Here is an 18075-nt window from a genome sequence, read left to right as displayed (position 1 = left end):
AATACCAATGTTCTATAGTGATTTAGGATAGATGAATGAACGCCTTTCTTCTGTTACCTCGTTGCCTAAGCTGGTACTGAATTCCGGGAGTACATCTACTCAGTCCAGTAATTTCTGTGTTGGACGAGAATGATAATAATATACAGCCCAAGCCATATATAAACAACCCAACCCCTTCAAATATATACAAAAAAAAAAAAAAAAAAAACTAAACATCAACCCTACTAACAACATACGGCAAAACCCTCACCTCCCCAACCAACCCATTCTCCTCATTCTCCGGCAACGCCCCGGTACTACTCAACATCGGCTCCGACCCAGCAATTTGTATTCTATCATACAAACTGCGAATATAATTCCACATCACCGTCGGCACGACAATCTCAACCTCATTCATCCCTTTCACCAAATACGATCCGATATCGGCCGTGGGATTGCTGAAGTCAAGACTTGGGAGGCGTTGGTCGTTTATGGAGACTTGGAGACCTTGGGGAACGCGCGGGAGGGAGATATATGCCCCGGTTGTTTCGTTACTGGATGGCCAGGTGAATGTTGTCGTGTAGTACCCCACGCCAGAGGTATTACGTAGACCCTGGATATCGAGCCAGGAGGGGAGATGCGTTCCCTGGAGGTTATGCGTGGTGTTATGTTTCACGGCGGGAATGCTCGCGTTCGTGAAGTTGGATGGTGCTTCCCAGTGTTCGGCTGTTAGGGTCCAGTTGCTCAGCTTGAAAGGAGTCGCCCTGCTTCTGGGAAGAGAATGTCTTTTGCCATTTGAGAGTTTGACTGTCGCGGTGCTCGACTGGGTGGATGGGGCGACGTGTAGGGCTAGCCCGTTGGTCTTTGTGTAGTTGTATCCCAGGATGTTAGATGGGAGCTGCACGGCGTGCGCGGAGGGTGTATCAATCTCAGATGCTAGCTCGTTGCTAAATGCCAAAACAACCGTCTGGTTCGAAGCCAAGCGCAGCGGAATGGACAAACTACCATTCTGCACCTGGTACTGCAGCACCGGCGCACGCTTGCCGCTCCAGCTATCGAAGAAATATGGCGTCTTTGTCGTTTGCACGGTGATAGTCCCCGAAGAAGCGCTGTTGGCTGTCGAGAAGATGAATACGTAGTCGGTGGTATTATCTGTCCTGAAGACTGGGTACCAGGTGCCGTTTGTTTGGACACAGACACGAGGGGCGAGGTTCAGGTCTGTCAGCTTCTGTGCGATTTCGTGGGTGCCGACGGTGTATACGTTCTTCGTGTTTTTGAGCGTTTGCAAGGCTGGAGAGACAGCTTTCCCGTCGGCGGACTTGCTGGAAGCGTAGTATCCTGGTAGACCGCCGCTGAGGATTATGGGTAGGCCATCCTGTGCGAATTTCTGGAGCTGTTTGACGGCGTCCAATGTGACGTTCTGGTAGCTGGTGACGACCATTGCCTTGTAAGCTGGTGATTCAGGAGCGAGTATGCCATTGGCCACACGCGCATTTGTCATGTTGAAGTTTTCCGGCGATAGATACGTGTATGTATATCCAGCGTTAATCAGATCGTCGTCAGAGTACACAGTACCCACCTGCGGATCCGTAACAGACGCTTTGTTGAAGAAGGCGACGTCAGTCCGCGGTTGTCCATGGTGCAGAATGTATTGGTTTCGACTGGCGTACGCAATAGCCTCGGGGTAGCTGTGCAGCCACGCAGGCTGCTTGTCGTTGTAAGATTCAGAGAAGAGCATGAAGAACGCAGTATATCCCGGCCACGTCGTATCAAAGTAGTTGCCAGTGTACGTCTGACCATGCAAGACGACCTGATTCACACCTCCAGCAAAAGCACTGTTAATTTGCCACAGCAAGTGGGAAACGGTGAGTTTGAAGGCCTTTCGTAGATCACCACCCATCTCGTTCGAGATAACCTGTTTCTGGGCAACGTTGGCGACTCCAGCGAACTGGCGATAGCCATCGATGTTGTCGTTGAATGCCAGACTCTCGCACTCGGGTGCGTTGACGTATTCTATGCTTGATTCCATGTCCAGTGGCAGGTTGTACGATACTTGCCCTGAGAATTCTAAGCCCAGACCCTCGGCCCAAGACGTAAGAGTCTTCAGGTATGATTGATAACCCTGAGCCAAGGCTTCCCGGTAATCATTCACAAATCCCTTTCCTGAGTCCTCCGAATCGAGAACACACGCCAGATCTCCAGGGTAGGATGGCTGCACGCCAGGGTTGTTGTTGCCGAATTGAACCAAGGGGAGGTATTTCTGCAGGTCATATCCATTCGCTTCCCGGAAATGCTGGGGCAAAGAGGGGGACCAGGAGATGTTTGACTTGATTTCAAGGCTGTCCTCCCAAGCGTACTTTCCAACCTCTGACAAAAGCTCCTTGGTCTCTGTATCATTAAGGATATGCTTCTCCCAGAAATCAATGGTCGTCTGTGCACCGCGAGCGCTGAAGTGATCCACGGTATACGAGCCGTTGTCGAAGATGGTTCCCGTGGTGTTGGTTTGAATGTCTAGGTTCTTTGCAAGATCCTGGTATTGGTAGTATGCGAAAAGACGATAATCGCCAGTGGCGTTGAAGCGCAAGTTCACGATTCCATCGTGGACCTTATTCGTCTGATCCGTAAGGGAATCGCTTCGGAGCACTAGACGTGTAGAGTTCGTCGATGGAGTGCTAAACGTAGCGCTGGCCGGATTCTGGATAATCGATGAGGACAAAACCTCTGCCGAAACGAGGGCAACTAGCTCACCCGTACCCCATCCTGGAATAATGTCATTGTAGGATCCATTCGCAGGGACACTGGCATTAAACGGTGCCTATCCACTGTCAGTACTCATACCTCACAGCACGCATGAAAATACCCACCAAATCCCAATGCAACCCCTCATCCGTAGTAACAGCCGGAACACCCTGTCCCTGATTCGGCCCTAGCCCAAAATCAAACACCATGCCCGCATCCGTCACAGCCTTCAACGAAGCCTTAAACATGCGGTTAAACGCCGGCGTCCCAAACCCATACGTCGCCCAATCAGCTCCCTCCGGCGGCGGTGCCAGCGATCCTCCATAATTATACAGCGGCAGTAACTGCACGCCTCCGGCTCCAATTGACCCAGCTGATTCGATGTCGCTCTGTACGGTACTGATATCGACGCTCGCATCGGGGAGCCAGTATCGGAATTTCACGCGCGCGTCGCTGGCTGGGTCCTCAAACGAGCCGTAGTAATTCCGGCCTAAGACTGCTGGGACCAGCAGCAGGGTCTCGAGCCATGTGAGAGTGCGCATCTCTGTCAACACAAGGAGTGAAAAATGAGTTTGGCCATTTTCACGTCAGAAATAAACTCGCACATGGCGTTCGCGCGGTTTTAAAAGGATCAGATAAAATGAAATTGACGAAATCAGGGTTGACTATCCCTGACCTGAATAGGAAAGTGGCCATCGATCAGTGGGGAATCCCCGGTTTCTGGCACGTGCGTTTCGTCAGCCCGGAATTTCCGAGGGTTTCAATATGCACCGGTTGAGTATATTTAGACCGGAGGGCTGTTCTTCAGCGTGTCCTCGGGGTATTGTTTACCGAATGCGGATTCAATTCCTCCTCAGATTTAAGATAGAAAATATGAATGCATTCAATTGCATACTCTGCGCAGCAAGGCAAGGCCAAGTCGGAATGTCCGAACAGTCGTCGTCACAACTCGATGACGATCTTCTGGCATTGGACCGACGATATACCGAGAGCAGCCCTCGTATGAATAGGCACCACTATACACGACATGGAGACCAAAACAGAAGAGTAATCTTATTGTTTACTCTCTACAGATCACTGCCGAGCCCTGGCGCGTTCCTGCGTCCTGACTCAGCGGATGTCGGAACCGTTGTGACTTCCGAGCAGAGATCTTCAACCTCACGGAGTGTCAGATATTTGATCTTCTAGAATTCTGCTGGGCGAGAAATGCCTTAGATCAATACGTTTATAGCATTGAGACAAACTCTGAAGTGTAGTTCATGTCATTAACAATAACTATCCCGCAAGGTATACATTGAAGAATGTCCGGTTTTTCTCTGGAAAGGAGGCCATCAGTATCCACTTGTTCTCGTTTCTGAATTGTATCTCACAATCCCAAGGGTGTGGAAGATGACGCCCGGCTGGGATTGTTGCATACAGGCTCCCGGAAGGAGCTGAGCTGTGCCTGAGCTGTGCCTGAGTATCGTCTGAGTCTGATATCATGTCGAACCGCCTTTGCGGTAACACATTTTTAGGTTTCCTTCTTGTCTGAGTTATTGTAACTGTGCAATCCATTGTCAATCTATGCTCCCTGCATAAACGACACTGACAGACCGCCGTCACTGGATCAATGAGGTCAGAATCCCCTGTCTCGGGCGATGGCTACTGTCGCAACTAATAGTTGTCGGAACACTGAGAGATTAACGCCGCTGAGGGCGTGGATATCTGGATATGGCTCCATAGTCAACATTGATTTCTATTTAGGAGGAGTTCAGCACATACTCACTTGCCTGCATAAGTCCGTCTCCGCGCGGTCACCGGATGGATCAACTAAATCCACAGAGCAGTTGGTCCTGATTGGTATATCAACTAGCTTAGAAATATGACGCTATACTTCTTGTCAGTAAAAACGGTCATAGTGCCGGCAAAGAACAGACTCACACAATCCAATCAGCGTGGGCTTGGGCCTTCTCATCAATGCTTATCGTGGTAGGTAAAGCATCATATCTCGTTATGGCTTGTAGCGTGTAACGAGAATGCCGGTTTTCTATGACCTCGTGTATTTTCTGGCTGATGGCTGAAAAGCCGTACTTGTTCCTGACTGGAATTTACCAGAAACAGGTAGTGTCTCCTCCGTGCATAGCCTCTGATTCTCTTATCGCATTCTTTCGGTAACACTTCGCGCTGCGCGTATGTTGGGATTCATTTGCAATTGATGTGAAATGTGAGATCACGGCATTCATGTATAGCAACGGAAGGGGGACTGAAACAGCTGGGTCGTCCTTATCGGGATTAATCTGGTTGCGGTGTCAAGGCCATTTTGTACACATTTTCCAGTGTACAGCATGGGACAGATCATGCTCTCTGTCGTAAAGTGTCGCCTCAGAAGCCGACGCAGTTAGCCGCTGGGCCCCATCAGAAGGATACCATTTGGTATCATACTCGGAGCTAATTTATCACATAGAGCCATGCATACCCTTTTTTTTTTTTTTTTTTTTTGTTGTTGTTTGTCGGAAAACTTTGGTTATCAGCTCGTTGTATTGTAGCTACTGGAAGACGGATATGTGGTGAGCTCGAACGCAGAGGGATTAGGGAGGCGGCAATACTAGTTAGGCTCATTGTAGCTTCGTGCGGGCTGTGTATTAAGACTCGAATTCGTACAAGGGGGCAGGGGTGGTAGACCATGGAAAGAATAGGCCATGCGGTGGGCGTTCTCCTGGGCAGCGGTGAGGTGTGCAGTGGCTCTCGAAGACTCTTCAACCTGTCGCTAAAGGTAATCGGAGGTATTCACATGTGATTTGCGCGTCCCCTGCATTGTACGTCTCGTGTCTGCTTGAGACGACACTGAGGTGGGTTGAGGTGGGTTGCCCACGTTGAAATGATACAACACCACAATCAATATCATAACCAGGGATATAATCCGAAGTCTTCACGACCAAACTTCTAATGCTCAAAACACCAGAATTGGAGGCATGTTTGGTAATGGGTATATTCGGAAGGACTATGTATGTTATGTGCTTTGGATTGGTCGACATAGCGTTCGCTAAACCCGTCTTTGGCGGACCATGCAAATGGTTCTAGGTACAATGCATGTCTGCAGTAACCACTGTCCGTGTTTGTTAATTCAACCAAATTTCGCGGGGTTTCTCCAACATGACATGAGAGTGTCGGAGGATGTGTTGCCTGTATATGCTCAGCGATGACGGAGAGCTCCGATAAATTGATAGAGATGAATTCACGGTCATGGCTGTGATGAGGTCGTTGACTAGTTGATGAGACGCACTCTGTACCAACGCATATTAATTTATGATTCTGTTTGTCCATCTGTAAGAGCGGACGTTGAGTCGGCACTGTGGTTAGCAGGGACTCCGTGCAGAGTCCAATCCTCAATAGTTGCCATATTCTATATCGTAGCCATATAGTAGAGATCTACCGCACTGAATGATAGCCAAGTTGATTTGCTCTTCTGGTCATGAAAGCAACCGTTGGCTTTGATGAAGTCGAAGTCGTTCGAGAAGGTCATCTCTACTCCAAAAACTTCTAGGGTATTGGGCCATTCACTGCATCGGATATCCACCAGCAAATATCAGAATCAAGCCCTTCTTGTGATGGTATTAGCAGAATATGTACATTCACAAACACCTCCAAATCTACTCCGAGAAGAAGAAAAGGTTGACAGAAGCAAAACAGACAACACTCAGTATACCCAGACAAGAACCGATCAAGACCGAAAAAATAAACTGTACAAACAAGGCTATATATAACACGACGCATCCGGCCTTGACAAAGAGGCATCAAAGAAAATACAGGCAAATCAAGAAGAAGAAACAGATCAACCAGCACCCGTAATCATAAATGCAACCATACCAACCCACACGCCAACAAACAGCGCCGTCAAAATACCAGCACCAGCCTTATCACCCGTAGTAATCTCCTTGAACGACTGGCCGCTGTTATCACCGCCACCGCTCGAACCAGCATCCGGGTTACTCTTACTGTCACCACCAGTGTCAGAGGTGACGGGGCCCTTGTCACTGGACCCGATGATCAGATTGGACATGAACACATTCGTAGCGATGATCTGCTCTTCCATTCCGTTCCATCCGTCCCACTTGTGCTGGTACCATCTCACACCGCAGGTGTTGTTACCCATACCAACGCACGAGTCGGCCGCGGCTTCGGCGGATGCCTTGAGTTTCGGTTGGATCTTGTCCTTGGTAGATGGGATGAAAAGAGCGGTATAGGCGAGCCAGGAGGTAACAAGACCCTTGAATAGGATTTCGTTACTGTTGCACGCTTCCATCGGTTCGCAAGGTTCTTGCATAGTGTTGCCGCCGAGCTTCTTGGGGAAGAATGTGCTGAAGGTTGTTCCCAAGAAACCGTTGACCCGCTTCAACCATTTGTCGTCACTGGTCTATGTATCGCATCAGCATTTTGTTTAAAAATGGGGAGGAGAGGTCCCTTACATAGTTGTACATGTATGCAGAACCCATGATGAAGGTGCCATAATTGTAGGACCACTGGTTGTTACCGGGACTCTTGCAGTTGTCATCGATATCGACGGAATCAGCGATATGCCATGTGTCTTCGTTGAGCAAAGGAGTCGATCCCATCCAATCATAAATCTTCTCCGCCCAGTCGGCGTACGTCTGGTTATTCGTGTAGCGAGCAAGTCGGGCTGAGAGTTGGAACAAAACACCGTTCGAGATTGTGTTCTTCATCGCATAACCGGCTTGGTAGGTGAAAAGCTGCCACCGCAATCCACCATCGCACGACGACGTATCCCATCGGTCAATCTGCGTGTTGAAGACACCCTGCGCCAGAGACAACCACGAAAATCCATCTTTGACATCGGGGAATTGCAGCTCTGCCGCAAGCATCGCGGTCAGACCCCAGAAGCCCTGATCATCATTTCCCTACAATTATGTGTCAGAATATCGCCACGAGAAGTCGTCCAGGAGTTATTGCGCCTTACCAGGTAGGTACTGTAGTTAGACGGCATGTAATCTCCCCCGTCACCAGACTGATGCTCCAATCCCTGACTGGTCTCGGAATTGTACGTCGTGTCGCCGGTGTACTTCCAATATTGCAGCGCGGCCATGAATAGGGCTGAACCTTCCCACCATTTCTCGGGGAATGCACCAGGATTCTGACCGGTCTCGTTACCGGCATACCACATGAACATTCCATGTGCGGCCTGTCCGGCGGCGCTTTTGATGGAATCTGTTGCGATAGTAAAATATCAGCTTTCCGCTACAATCGCATAGCACAGAAAGGAAAGGCGACTAACCATCATCGTCAATGCTCAGGTCGAGGGCATGCGATATCCCCGCCTGGAGGAATGCACCCCATATCGTTAACCAATAAAACCAATTCATAATCTTCCGGAGTCCAGATCTATAGCGCGATGCCAAGATCAGAGCAATACATCAACGAAGAATGTACTGCTGCAGGGTACACGATATGCGATGCAGTTTTAAGATGTCATTCAAAAGCGTGTCGGAGAGTTGGAGAGAAAATGCGCGAGGTTACAGCTGCGGAGCCGCCCCTTATCCCTGACACGCCCGACGTTCACTCACTTGCCGTTTTCGGTCACAGAACATGGTGCACGTGATTGTACAAAAATAGGAAGATGTCATCATTGGCGGATATGGGGGCTATCCATTGGTCGAGGTGGAAACAAGCACCAGGAACCAAAAGGCTTATTGGCTGTTGGCAAGGTCCCACCAGGCTGACGCGGACTAAGCGGGCCCAAAAGGGCGCGATCGTCGACCCTGTCCGGATTATTCTCGGTCCGGTCAGCCGCAACCGGGGTTCTCGTTCCGCAAACGGTAACTGGGTATACGAGTCAGGTGATGTCAGGTGATGGTCAGGTGTCGAATCCACAGAAAATTCTTTAAATCCCGAGGCAAAGTGGCGCCGTGAAGAGCCTCCGGGTAATCGTCGTTCTAGATCGATACGTTTTATTTTGCCTTTGGAACAGTGGAGCCCTGGTTTACATGACAAATGTGGCGATCTCAAAACATGCTGCTTCGCCTCCTGTCAATACTCGAATTCACTGTCAAACTGTGGAATATCTTTAGATAACAGCAGAGATCTTAGGATCTCATATGTGTTTAGATCGATCAGTGAAGATCTCCGAGCTCGTGTGCTGTCAGATATCGCCGTCAGGAACCAAATGGCTGTATTCTATACAACTATACAACTGAACACGCACTCAACAGTATATGGATCAACCTTGGTTTATCTTTCTAAGCTTACTACTAAATACTCCAATAGGATCAACCATATATTTCCAGGTGACTTTAGTGGCCGAATCTTTTTCGACCTCTCCGCATGACACCCCAGGCCGAGATACTAATTATCATGGTACACCCATTGTCACCATATCTAGCTTGTTTCTTCTTCAATAACACGCTAGCCAGTAGTACGGTAACCCTCCAGCAATAAGAAAACCCCAAGTCAGATATCAGATATTGATTGTGGGGCTCCGCACGAACGGTGGGGCCTCGAGCTATGCGCTTCCAATAGAGCATGCACAATGCATCCATATGATATGAAGGATCACACTGAGGCGGCATAATATTGACAATCCTATTATCTAGAATGCAAATGGATCGCAGGATCTGTGTCAGAGACAAACCCAGAGCAAAAATACCAAATAAACTTCAAGCTTATCGCATATTGCTTTTTTTTTATGCTGACAGCTGAGATCCAATGCAACCCAACTGCCCCTCCAAGCGTTTCCATTCCATAATAGCATTCATGTCCAGGAATCGGCGACTATTTAAGTCCACTCACCCCGAAGAATTTCGGCGACCAAAGGTCCCCGGTCACTCCCCGAAGTAGATACTCCATATGAACGGCGATTACCAAACTATTTAGACAGGGGGTCAGACTTAGAGAAATTCGAAACCATTGGCAAGCAAGAAAATGGACAACGACCTCGAGAACAACAACAAGTTCCTCCTCAACGAGACGGTGAGCTCTCTCGCATTCAGAGACATAACCGTCTCCGTCAACGACCGAGATCTCATCAAAGGCATCAGCGGGGATGTCCAAGCCGGTAAGCCACCCAAGCTCATAATCTAGGCAATTGCTGACCCTCCAGGCCAACTGGTCGCCCTAATGGGTCCCTCAGGAAGCGGCAAAACGACTCTCCTAAACGTCCTAGCCCGCCGTGCTGCCCACAAAAACACCACTGGCGACTCCTACGTGAACAACACCAAGGTCGACGATACCACATTTAACCAGCTCGCCTCCTATGTCGAACAGGAAGATGCGCTCATCGGCTCGTTGAACGTCTGGGAGACGCTGCAGTTTGCGGCGGACCTTGCTCTACCACGTTCCGTGACCAAGGGTCAGAGAAAGCAGCGGATTAAGATGCTGCTCAACGCGTTTGGGATTCAGAACCAGGCGAAAACTTTGATTGGGACGCCTATAAGGAAGGGTATCTCGGGTGGGCAGAAACGACGTGTTAGTGTTGCGAGTCAGTTGATGACTTGTCCGAAGATTTTGTTCTTGGATGAACCGACCAGTGGACTGGATTCGACGGCTAGTTATGAGGTTATCTCGTATGTGCGAGAGCTGGCGAAGGCGAATAACGTATGCTCACTTCAGCCAAGGACTCTTGGGACAAGCTGACCAGTATAGCTCATCATCATCGCGAGTATCCATCAACCGTCCACCAGCACCTTCCAGCTTTTTGATACATTGCTGCTTCTGTCCGGAGGACGAACGTGCTATTTCGGTCCGATAAAACAAATCGAGCCCTATTTGGCCGGCATCGGTTATCCGTTGGACATGTACACCAACCCGGCCGAGTTTCTGCTCGACCTCGTCAGCTCCGATTTTGCTGGGAGTTCCAACACGGACGAAAATCGTGTGGAGAAGATACAGGATGCTTGGTTGCGGAAGACAGAGTTGAGCAGTATCGAATCGTTCCAGCCGTCTGAGAAGGGGAAGTCGATCGTGAATGCCGGTGACCGTCCGGGAATTGCATGGATCACGCTGTCTCTTCTGCATCGCGCGTTCATCAAAAGTTATCGCGATGTGGTGGCGTACGGAATTCGCATTGTGATGTACCTGGGTACGTATCCTACATTACACCTCAATATATTAGAGCTAACGAGACAGGTCTGGCGATTATGATGGGCACCGTCTGGTTGCGACTGGATACATCCCAGGAGCATATCCAACCATTCACCAATGCTATCGTGAGTAGCTCGAATCCGACTAGCTGCTACAAACTTGCTAAGTGATCAGTTTTTCGGATCCGCTTTCATGAGCTTCATGGCCGTCGCATACGTTCCCGCCTTCCTCGAAGACCGCGTAACATTCGTCAAAGAACGCGCCAACGGTCTCTACGGTGCAACGCCATTCATCCTAGCCAACTTCATAATCGGTCTCCCATTTCTCTGTATGCCTATTCCACCCATCTTCACTATAACTCCACTAACAAAGATGCAGTCATAATAGCAATCCTCTTCTCCATCGTCGCCTACTGGCTCTCCAACTTCATCCCCACCGCAACCGCCTTCTTCACCTGGGTCCTCTGGCTCTTCCTCGACCTCCTCGCCGCCGAATCCCTCGTCGTTTTCGTAACAGCCCTCCTCCCCAACTTTGTCCTCTCGCTCGCAGTCGTCGCCTTCGCAAACGGTCTCTGGATGAGCGTCGGTGGGTTCCTCGTCCCCATCACAATTCTCAATCCGTTCTGGCATTATGTCTTCCATTACATTGACTACCAGGCGTATGTGTTCCAGGGGATGATGGTGAATGAGTTCGGAAGGAGGAATTATAGTTGTGGGGATGGGTGTCGGTGTATGTATAGTACGGATTTGGAGGATCAGTGTTTGATTCGGGGGACTGGGGTGTTGGAGCAGTATGGATATGGGACGGGGAATATGGGGAAGTGGGTTGGGATTTTGGTGGGGATTATTGCGGGATATCGGATTTTGGGGTGGTTGGCGCTGGTGTGGAGGCGTTAAGTATGAGGGTGCGTGGCGATGGATATAGAAGTGAGAGGAGAGATAGATAGATTTACACTACTTAATATTTAGTAATAAAGACTTTCATTTCTGGCGAAGATGATGTACACGATAGGGCTAGGTCCCTGCCAGAGCCGGAGCCGGAGTGAACGCGATGAATGTACACATCCCGCAAATATCAAATCGAAGAAATATATTGTCGAACATATGGCAATAAATATCCAATGGAGTAAATTCCCTACTGCTCTAGGGGTCTATATTCAGAATATAAATCATAGCACACCTGTCAGGCCATAGCCAACTGCGCGGTATCAAAAGAACAAGTCAACTTGGCTTTAAACAATCATTAGACATCTACTATATGCCTACAATATATGATACTGAATCCGGAAAAACATCTCACTGGCTAGCCCTGGATTTCAGTTACCTTTCGAGTGTGCTATGTGTGTAAGTGATGGGAATATAGTACCACACTCGAAGAATCACGTGGTGGACACCCCATAATTTGCCTGCCCTAGAGTCACACCATTGACTCTCGCTATCCCGATTATCAGTTTCTCTTGCGATACGACTACAATTTTTACAACTGTCTTGCAGGACTTTTTGACTTTCTGTGTGTTGAGACTGTTCAACCCTCGTGCTGAGTTCAGGATTCAGGAGTTGCGTGCTGCTGGTTTACTTGGACGATTATATGTAACTATTATCTACTTGTTTTCATATTAGCTTCAGATGGACACCAAGTATGCAGGAGCGTTGTCGTATAGTGTATATTCTCAGGCACCTCTTTTTTCAAACACATGAGCCACTTAAGGGGTATAGTCTTCATCCGGGGACGGCCTGTAGCTCAACGGAGAGCGCTTGCGTCTAGAGGCCCATGAGGACCGGGCTTGACTCCCGGCTGCCCGTAATCTTCTTCTTGTTTTTGTCCTTTTTTTTTTTTTCTTCCTCTTCTTCTTTCTATCCTTCCGTATAAGTACTTGTAGTTCTGACATTGTATACTTGTTACCTATCTGGGCGATGCACTGCGGGCGGTGATTGGCTGGTGCGAGAGACTAGCCTATTTAGGTAAGGTGGTATACGAAGACACCTCAGGCAGTGACAATCACTTCCAGTCCAGTATTTTGCATGCGAAAAGCGCCGCAAACCTTGTACGATGAATGTATGGTATTAAATTTCTTATGCCGAAAGTTGCAAGACAAGAGGTTTTGAATGATATCATGGCCCAGTACGTACTTTACATCCAATTCCAAGGTCTTGTAAGACCCAGCGGAGCTTTCAAAAGCCCTTAATCACAGCCAATTTACTTGACGTCAAAGCAAATGACACATCGAGTTAAATATTTACATCTTGAAGTCAGGTCTTGCAATTCGCCGTGTTGTAGGGTTAGTTGAAGTCGCATGCTGGTTCTTGTGGATGGCCATCCTCGCGTAAGTCAAAACCCGCCCTGCCCCGTTCCTCTTCTTTTCTCGTCTAAACGACACCAGGACTTGTCTACTTCTTCAATTTTAACAAGAAGAGGCCAGCAGTATCTGATGCATTCAGCGAGTTAAGTAGTCCCGTCCCGGACGAAATCGAAGCTTCATTCCAGCTGTCAGTCTCTCTGATTTACTGTTCAACATGAATTGTGCGCTATCAGGTGAACGGCCATCATATATTCTGAAGTTCGGCTCAATTGCCTTGTCCAGGCGCTTATTATCGAGAGATTCAATCTAAAACTAATTGGCGAGGTTGACTGGCCCAACAGCTGTTGGACCAAGCCATGATTGCTTGCGTTAACAGACTTTCCTGAGATCTCAATGCTCCACGCACGTTATTATCAGGCAAGGATGAAGATGACTGTGTTCACGGCTCTGTGGTGATTGTCACCTAATGCAGGTTGACTCTTTTCATGGTCTCGAAGTCCCTGCTAATAATGTGGATTAAGCATGGGCAGAAAGTGTTGCCGAATTGTGTTGCACATGGCTGGTTACTGTTCGTGGAAATATGTGAATGAATATCCAGACATTTTACGGGATATTCAAAGTACTGGATTTGGAGAAACAGGAACGGAGATTTTCGGAACCCGGCTATTGCATGATATATGCTAACCCGAGAAACCCATCAATTCGTTTTCTTAAGTGCATAATACGCATTATCGCTTGGCCCTAGGGAAAGTGTACCAACCACGTGGGAGACCAGCATCTGGCATAATTTAGCCATGTATCAATCGAAAGTATTTGTATCAATCTTGCTAATGTACTATTACTGTGGTTGCAGACGAATTAAACAAAATGAATTTCCGTATATTATTTGTGTGCGATTATTAGTCTAGTCGAGGGTAAGCTAATGCAGGCTTGAGGTCATCGGGCCCATGAAGTTGGGTGTAAAAGACGATGTAGTTCGTGGGGTCTTCAGAAACCGCAAAGCTCCACTAGTCCCCTCCGTAGCCCTGAATTAATCAAGTGACCTGTCGAATTGGGTTGCGGGAATGCAGGGAATGAACGTGGAATGAACAGCTTATCGGAATGTATCAGGTTTCGGGAGACGATCGTTCAGTATGGGTCACGTCCAGCTCGGACCTAGTTTCCATTATGTATGAGCAACAGAGCTAGTAGTAGTTCGAACCTGACCCTTATCCGAATGGTCGGGATGCATGCTGGTACTGAACTGTCTTTCTTTACTAACCAACAACAGACACCGATATACCAACTATACTAATATGACTCACTGTACCTGTACTACTCCGGGTATAAGTGACGTATGGTCTTCAAGTTACTCCATACAATTCAGGTAATTGAAACCAATCGCATGCTGGTAGTAAAGATATGACATGTCCAACGGTACCTAACTTTATTACAGATCCCCACCCTGCCAAATAGCAAACAGAGACAAGCAGGGAATCCATAACTAGCGCTGCAAGATGCATCCAAAGTCGTCATGATGCACATTGACCGGCGTTCTGCATACCGCGCTGGAGTGTGAGCTGTAGGATGATGTCGTCTGTCAGCGAGGGGAGCTTGACGGAAAGTCAGCGAAGAGTGGTTGCAGGGGATAGTGCAAGGATGAGTATGCACATGTAAAGCACTCGTAGTTAAAGCACTCGTAGTACTGTGGTGTCTGTATAGCTAGTACGGAGTACCTAAATATCACATGGTGGAGGAATATTTGCAGTCAGTCAGTCATGTACGGAGCACGATGTACGACTGAGTACATGTTCCGTAGTCTGTAGGAACGGAACTGTGGAAGTAATATAGATGGACCAATGGCTAAACAATCCGGAGTGCATCTCCATTATTCCGCGACAAGATCTAAGCAGGAAATGGACCCAATTCGGTATCGGAGTCGAGTGAGCCATTTCTGCAGTGGAGATGCGGTATTATGATTGGGCCGCGATGAGGTTGGGCATCAGTGAGAGAATAAGAAGGGGTATAATACGGAGTAGTTATATCAGAAAAGAATAAGAGGGGCTGGTGGTATAAGAAGAAGAATCGAAGCTGTGATTGAATACAGAGCGATAGGATGGATACTCAAGACTGGAATATGGACAAGGTTAGTATGGATGGACCCAGTGCCAACACACTATCCGAATCTCATGTCGTGCATTTAATGAATAGAGCCCCTCATCGGGCATAGCAGGAGGGAAAAAGTGGGAGAGAAAAGGTGTAGAAGAAAAAGAAAAAAGTAAAGAATTATTACTGTTTGAACTGCTCTTCGAATGTGTATCATTTGTGGTCAGTGACAAACCCCTCTCTGCTGTCTTATATCCACTGCCGCTTTCTCTCTCCTCTCTCTTTTCTTCTCTCTATCTCCTCTTTTCATCTCTTCTTCTTTCCTTCTTTCTTTCGCTCTCTGTCTCTTTATTCATCTCTCGCTTATATTACTGCATCGGTTTAATTACATACTGCCGCCATCCGATTGTGGCATCAAAATTCAGCCTAACCTGAGTGGATGGACGGTCGATTCGCTGGCCTCCCAATGGAGTAGTAGATATCCACTGAGTGGTCACTTCTTCTACTTTCTATTCTTTGATCTTTCTCTGCATATCTATCATCTCTCGTCAAATCGGGCGTGTGGACAGCTGGACCGACTGGATAAAAAACATCCTCCCCCTCCCTCCGGCGCATCTGAGTCCACCACGTAGTCCCGGTCCCTGTCAGCGCACAAACACATACCTCCCCCCCCCCCTACAGCTACAGATCACATTTTTTTTAAAGACTTAAGAACCGGCCATGTCCGGCAAAGCGCCTCTGGTCGCGTTCTGTGAGGAATACGACGAGGACAATCACTTGGTCCTGCCCGAAACACGTCAGGTCGCCAACAACAAAAAGACCGCCGCTCCTCCGCCGCCTCCTCTTCCTTCCCCTCCTCCTGCGGTGTCTGTTCCTCAACCACCACCTCTTCCTCCCCAACAGCCACCGCAACAGAGCCAAAAATACCAGCAGAAGCAGCAAAAGGCTCATCGCTACAGGCCCTCTCATCCTCTCGACGGCGCGAGCGACTCTGGCTATTCTAGTCGCACCGTCACCAGTTCTCAGTCGTTCCCGTCGGGCGCCAACGTCTTCACCGAGCCGCCCAGTCTTCCCACGATAAATACCACTAATAACCCTCCTGCTCCTCCCCCTCCCACCACTACTACCACCACCAAAAGGAAGAAGAGTACCAAGGGTCGCGACAAAATGCAGGCCAATCCGTCGTATCCTCCTCCGGGGCCTTACCATGGTTCTTCTTCCCACAATCGGTCGTCCTCCACTTCCCGACCCAAGGAAAATAACAACACCCACTTCCGTCACTATCCCGGTACTTGCTGGGAATGTGAAAATGGCATCTATCATTCTGCCGGTCCTTCTGGTCCTTCGACTCCTCTCGAATATCCGTATTATATGTCGCAGCAGCCACCGGCTTTGCCAGATTTCCAGCAGCACCAAACTCCTCCACCGCCACCACCGCCTATGCCTGCTGCGCAGCACCCCTCATCATACGCTGCTCTACCACCACCGATCGCTCCAGATGTCCATGTTTCTAGTAGTCGACCTTCCGCCCGTCCGAATCGCTCCAATTCATATCACGCCAATGGCCGACCGTTGAGTTTCCACGGAATGATGCCCGGGGCAGGGAACGGCACCAGTGGCAGTAATGGTCCCAGCAACTACTACAACATGAACCGCTTTGAACATGGCCCCCCGCTGTCTGCTTCAGCATACGCGAATTCGCCTTCCTTTGGTCCTGCCAACTACGGCCCCCAGCCACCATACTATTCTCTGGCAGACTACGGTCCTCCGCCCGCTGAGCACGGTCGGGAACGTTCCATGTCTACCACACGGGAGTACCCGAGGGACCGTCGCTCATCCGTGTACGGCCCGCCCATGGTCGACTATGACCCGCCAACCCCAACCTACGACGATGGGGAACCCCTCGACCGTCTTGCTTCGCGGGACACTCGTGCTCCGATGTCCCCACAATCGCCTGTTTACGAACCTGATGAGGATTTCTACCGCATGCCCCCGCCCCCGATCAAGAAGACCTCCCCACAGATTATCCAGAAACGCCCCGATCCGCCACGGAAATCCGTCACTACCACCGCCGTCCCACATGGCCGTCGGGGATCGACTTTCGACATGACTGACATGGATGCTGGGCTACCCGGTGACTACACGCCGCCTCGCACGCCACGCTACCGACGCTCTCGGGAGAACCTCATCCCGGAGCGTAGCCGTAGCTTGCGGTCCACCCGCAACTATCGGGACTCCTCTGCTCGTCCGTCTCGCATGGCTGTCGAGGGTGCTCGACGTCGTCGGGAGGTCGTATATGACTATGACTCTGAGTTTGACGATATCGAGGCGGACGAAGCTGCTAGCGACCTCGTGGACAAGCAACGCGAAGCCGAAGAATACCAAGCATCCAAGTCCAAGGGCCACAAAGCCGTATCCGTTCCTCTGACGGAAGACGCCTTGTACAAAACCAAGGCATCCCGGGCAGAGAGCGACAGCGGAAGCCAGAAGAGCCGTTCGAACAGCAGCCGTGCCAGCGATGCCCGCACGCACAGCGGAAGCAACGCAGGCACTAACAACGTCAACACCATCAAAGAGGATGAAGACAAGAACCTTGTCATGACCATGAATGGTGTCACCATGAGCTTCACCCAGGAGTCCATGAACAGCAAGAAGATCAATCTGCGGACCAACAACACTGGTGCTCTTGAACTCAGCGTCGAGGGCAAGCGGCCCAAGAAGTACCTGACCTCGGGAGGGTCTGACTACACCGGAGCCGTTGCTCGGCGGGAGATTGAGCCCCCTGCCCCTGTCCCTCGACAGATTCGTGATAGACCTGATAGACCCCGATCCGAACGGCACCATAGCCGACGCTCTAGTCGGTCTACCTACGGTAGTGGGCGGTTCTTGGCTTAGGCCTTTTC

General features: G+C 49.4%; 6 protein-coding genes across 6 annotated transcripts; 2 read left to right on the top strand and 4 right to left on the bottom strand.

Moving 5' to 3' along the window:
- Positions 1-65: 65 nt before the first annotated feature.
- On the bottom strand, positions 66-3260 carry ASPGLDRAFT_1516059 (uncharacterized protein; the record flags this gene model as incomplete). The annotated part of the gene is made up of 3 exons (XM_022542268.1): positions 66-95; positions 251-2794; positions 2844-3260. The coding sequence occupies 3 exons, from the start codon at positions 3258-3260 to the stop codon at positions 66-68; spliced, it is 2991 nt and encodes a 996-aa protein (XP_022402049.1).
- A 722-nt stretch (positions 3261-3982) lies between these two features.
- ASPGLDRAFT_46358 (uncharacterized protein) lies at positions 3983-4289 on the bottom strand. The gene has a single exon (XM_022546431.1). It carries the CDS (start codon positions 4270-4272, stop codon positions 3994-3996), a length of 279 nt encoding a protein of 92 aa, XP_022402048.1. The 5' UTR covers positions 4273-4289; the 3' UTR covers positions 3983-3993.
- Positions 4290-6247: 1958 nt separating this feature from the next.
- ASPGLDRAFT_148300 (glycoside hydrolase family 76 protein) lies at positions 6248-8194 on the bottom strand. The gene is made up of 4 exons (XM_022541959.1): positions 7988-8194; positions 7673-7920; positions 7164-7613; positions 6248-7111 (listed from the first exon to the last, which is right to left on the bottom strand). The coding sequence occupies exons 1-4, from the start codon at positions 8073-8075 to the stop codon at positions 6530-6532; spliced, it is 1368 nt and encodes a 455-aa protein (XP_022402047.1). The 5' UTR covers positions 8076-8194; the 3' UTR covers positions 6248-6529.
- A 463-nt stretch (positions 8195-8657) lies between these two features.
- ASPGLDRAFT_46356 (uncharacterized protein) lies at positions 8658-9371 on the bottom strand. The gene is made up of 2 exons (XM_022546430.1): positions 8975-9371; positions 8658-8919 (listed from the first exon to the last, which is right to left on the bottom strand). The coding sequence occupies exon 1, from the start codon at positions 9276-9278 to the stop codon at positions 9003-9005; it is 276 nt and encodes a 91-aa protein (XP_022402046.1). The 5' UTR covers positions 9279-9371; the 3' UTR covers positions 8658-8919; positions 8975-9002.
- Positions 9372-9459: 88 nt separating this feature from the next.
- On the top strand, positions 9460-11730 carry ASPGLDRAFT_46355 (putative ABC transporter). Its single transcript, XM_022546429.1, has 6 exons — positions 9460-9763; positions 9809-10302; positions 10351-10786; positions 10834-10913; positions 10963-11116; positions 11167-11730. Exons 1-6 carry the CDS (start codon positions 9631-9633, stop codon positions 11682-11684), a joined length of 1815 nt encoding a protein of 604 aa, XP_022402045.1. The 5' UTR covers positions 9460-9630; the 3' UTR covers positions 11685-11730.
- A 4162-nt stretch (positions 11731-15892) lies between these two features.
- Positions 15893-18067, top strand: ASPGLDRAFT_124511 (uncharacterized protein; the record flags this gene model as incomplete). The annotated part of the gene is made up of 2 exons (XM_022540485.1): positions 15893-15973; positions 16088-18067. The coding sequence occupies 2 exons, from the start codon at positions 15893-15895 to the stop codon at positions 18065-18067; spliced, it is 2061 nt and encodes a 686-aa protein (XP_022402044.1).
- Positions 18068-18075: the final 8 nt, after the last annotated feature.

This window comes from Aspergillus glaucus (genome assembly GCF_001890805.1).
Source record: "Aspergillus glaucus CBS 516.65 unplaced genomic scaffold ASPGLscaffold_8, whole genome shotgun sequence".
NCBI lineage: Eukaryota > Fungi > Ascomycota > Eurotiomycetes > Eurotiales > Aspergillaceae > Aspergillus > Aspergillus glaucus.
Note: the sequence above shows the minus strand (reverse complement) of the source record. Positions and strands in the feature narration are given on the sequence as shown.